Source organism: Rhinolophus hipposideros (genome assembly GCF_964194185.1).
Source record: "Rhinolophus hipposideros genome assembly, chromosome: 14".
NCBI lineage: Eukaryota > Metazoa > Chordata > Mammalia > Chiroptera > Rhinolophidae > Rhinolophus > Rhinolophus hipposideros.
Window position 1 is genome coordinate 62,947,981 of NC_138060.1, and position 2,230 is coordinate 62,950,210.

At 55.0% G+C, this 2,230-nt stretch overlaps 1 protein-coding gene across 1 annotated transcript; it reads left to right on the forward strand.

Moving 5' to 3' along the window:
- Positions 1–1,214: 1,214 nt before the first annotated feature.
- Positions 1,215–2,001, forward strand: LOC308507656 (IQ domain-containing protein F5-like; the record flags this gene model as incomplete). Its single annotated transcript, XM_081072852.1, has 2 exons — positions 1,215–1,298; positions 1,567–2,001. The coding sequence occupies 2 exons, from the start codon at positions 1,215–1,217 to the stop codon at positions 1,999–2,001; spliced, it is 519 nt and encodes a 172-aa protein (XP_080928978.1).
- Between the last annotated feature and the right edge of the window lie 229 nt (positions 2,002–2,230).

A 2,230-nucleotide genomic window follows, 5' to 3' on the forward strand; every position in this document is an offset into this window, starting at 1 on the left:
TGTTGGGAGGCAGCCCGGTGCCTGCGTCATAGATGCCCTGATGACATCATGGCTCTTTCCCCTCCTCCTCTTTTCCTGCCAGAGCTATGGCTGGAGGAGATCAGACCTGAGGGGGATGGAACCATCAAGCTCCCAACCATGGGCGATTTAAAGGATCAAAGACCTGAGGAGACCTGAGCCATCTGTTTCCAAGCCATGGGCATTCGATTTTGCGTAAGAGAAAGCCAGTCCACCCAAGGTGCCAACGGGGGAAGGTGATTTCCACAGTTAACTCGGGATGCGAGTCCTGCGTCCAGGGCTTTGGGCAAGGCAGGAAGTTGATTAGATGGTGGACGTGGCACAGTGTTGTACAGAGAACAACCTGCCCATACCTTCCCTTCTGAACTCTGGTTACAGAAGGATGGCCAGTTTTGTGAAATCGTAATATCAGAGTTTGAGACAGATGAACAACAGGGAGAAGAAGAGAAAAAGAACAAAAATGAAGAGCCTCCGACTACCCCCCCACCTCCTCCACCCAAGGTAGGTCTGGGGAGGCCCTCACCTGCACTATCTCTGACCCAAATCACCCAGGAGGGATGGGTGATGTCTGTGGCCCATAGCATTGGATCATCATGGAAATTGTCATCCAAGCCAGGACACATTTGTGTGTGAAAGACAATGCCATGAATTATGACTCAAGAACAACAATCATAAGCCGAGAATGTCCCAGGTCAGCCAGGATGAATGGTTGTCCTAACCAGACCTGGAATGTGTAGGGATTGACTCATCCTTGGCTCTCCTCTTCTCCTAGTTCCTTCTGTCTGAGAAAGGCGGGTGACTGAGATATGGAGAGTTGGTTATAGCGGGGAGTAACCCTGGCAAGTGGGAATCAGACCAAAGTTGGGGAGTGGGGGCTGTGTTTGGGGAAGACATTGCCAAATATAGGGAAACCCAAGTCTAGAATCATGTAGGAGTGTGTGTGGTGTGCACATGAAGATTAATGTGAGAACCAAAAAAAAAAAAAATACCAAGCAAGAGAAATAAATAAGAAAGACAAAACTGCATGGAGCAGGGAAACTTCTGTGACTTCACAGAGAGTCACAGGAGGTTGTGGATTGGAGCTGGAATCATGCGTGAAACGAGAGCAAAGGATGTCACTTTTCCAGCCTAGTGGGGGGGGGTTACTGAAGGGCAGGGGTCTGCATCCCAGGTAGGTGGTCAAGCCCAGGTGGAACATGATAGCCTTTGACCCGGAGATCGTGGTGTTCTCTTTCTGGCTTGCCCACCCAGGTCCACCTAACCCAGTGATTGTAGGGCAGGTGTGCCCCTGTTACAGATGAGAACCCTGAGATTCCGAGAACAAGGGATGTGTCCGCATCCATTAGCCAAGAGTGGCAGAGACAGGATACACCTGTGCGGTCTCTGGCTCCAGACAGGCCACCCCCCTCCCCGTGCTCCTGAACTTCTGAGGGAGGGGCCGTTGCTGATAAGGGATCAGGCCCCTTCCTGGCACACGCTGGGGCGGAGGTGGGTGGGGAACATTTCCTGAGTATCTCTTCTTTTCCCCTGCATCAGCTCCCCTCAAAGGTAAAGAAAACCACTGGTAAAGAGCAGACAGCCATAAAGCTCCAGGCCTGGTGGCGGGGCACGCTGGTGCGCCGGACGCTGCTGCACGCGGCGCTCAGGGCGTCCATCATCCAGCGCTGGTGGAAGCAGGTGCTGCTGCAGCTGCAGGCGGGCCGGCGGCGGGCGGCGCTGGAGGGGTACGCGCGGCAAACCTGGGCGGCGGTGCGGCTGCAGGCCTGGGTCCGCATGTGGCGCACGCGCCAGCGCTACTGCCGGCTGCTCCGCGCCGTGCGCGTCATCCAGCTGTACTGGCGCTGGCACAACTGCCACACCTGTGGCTTTCTCCGAGGCAGGTACGAACTCACAGCAGACAAGCTGGGACTTGAACTTGAAATCTTTCTGGGGTCACAGATTTGTCGGATTACAGACTGCATCCCCTTCCCAATAAAGAACTGATCGGGTCTGCTCCAACTCTGTGTCACCAGATCTCTGTCTGAAAAGCTCCAGGAAGTCCTTGTCTCGGCAAAGGGACAGGGCAAATGATGGCGGACACTGGGCGTCTCGCCGGTCAGCTCTGAGGAAGGGCAGCGGTTGTCTGGGGTGCCGGGTGGAGGAGCATTCTGAGACCCTGGCGCCGGACGAGGCCGGTCTGTGATTGATTAGCAATGTCTGCCCTGGTCGGAGA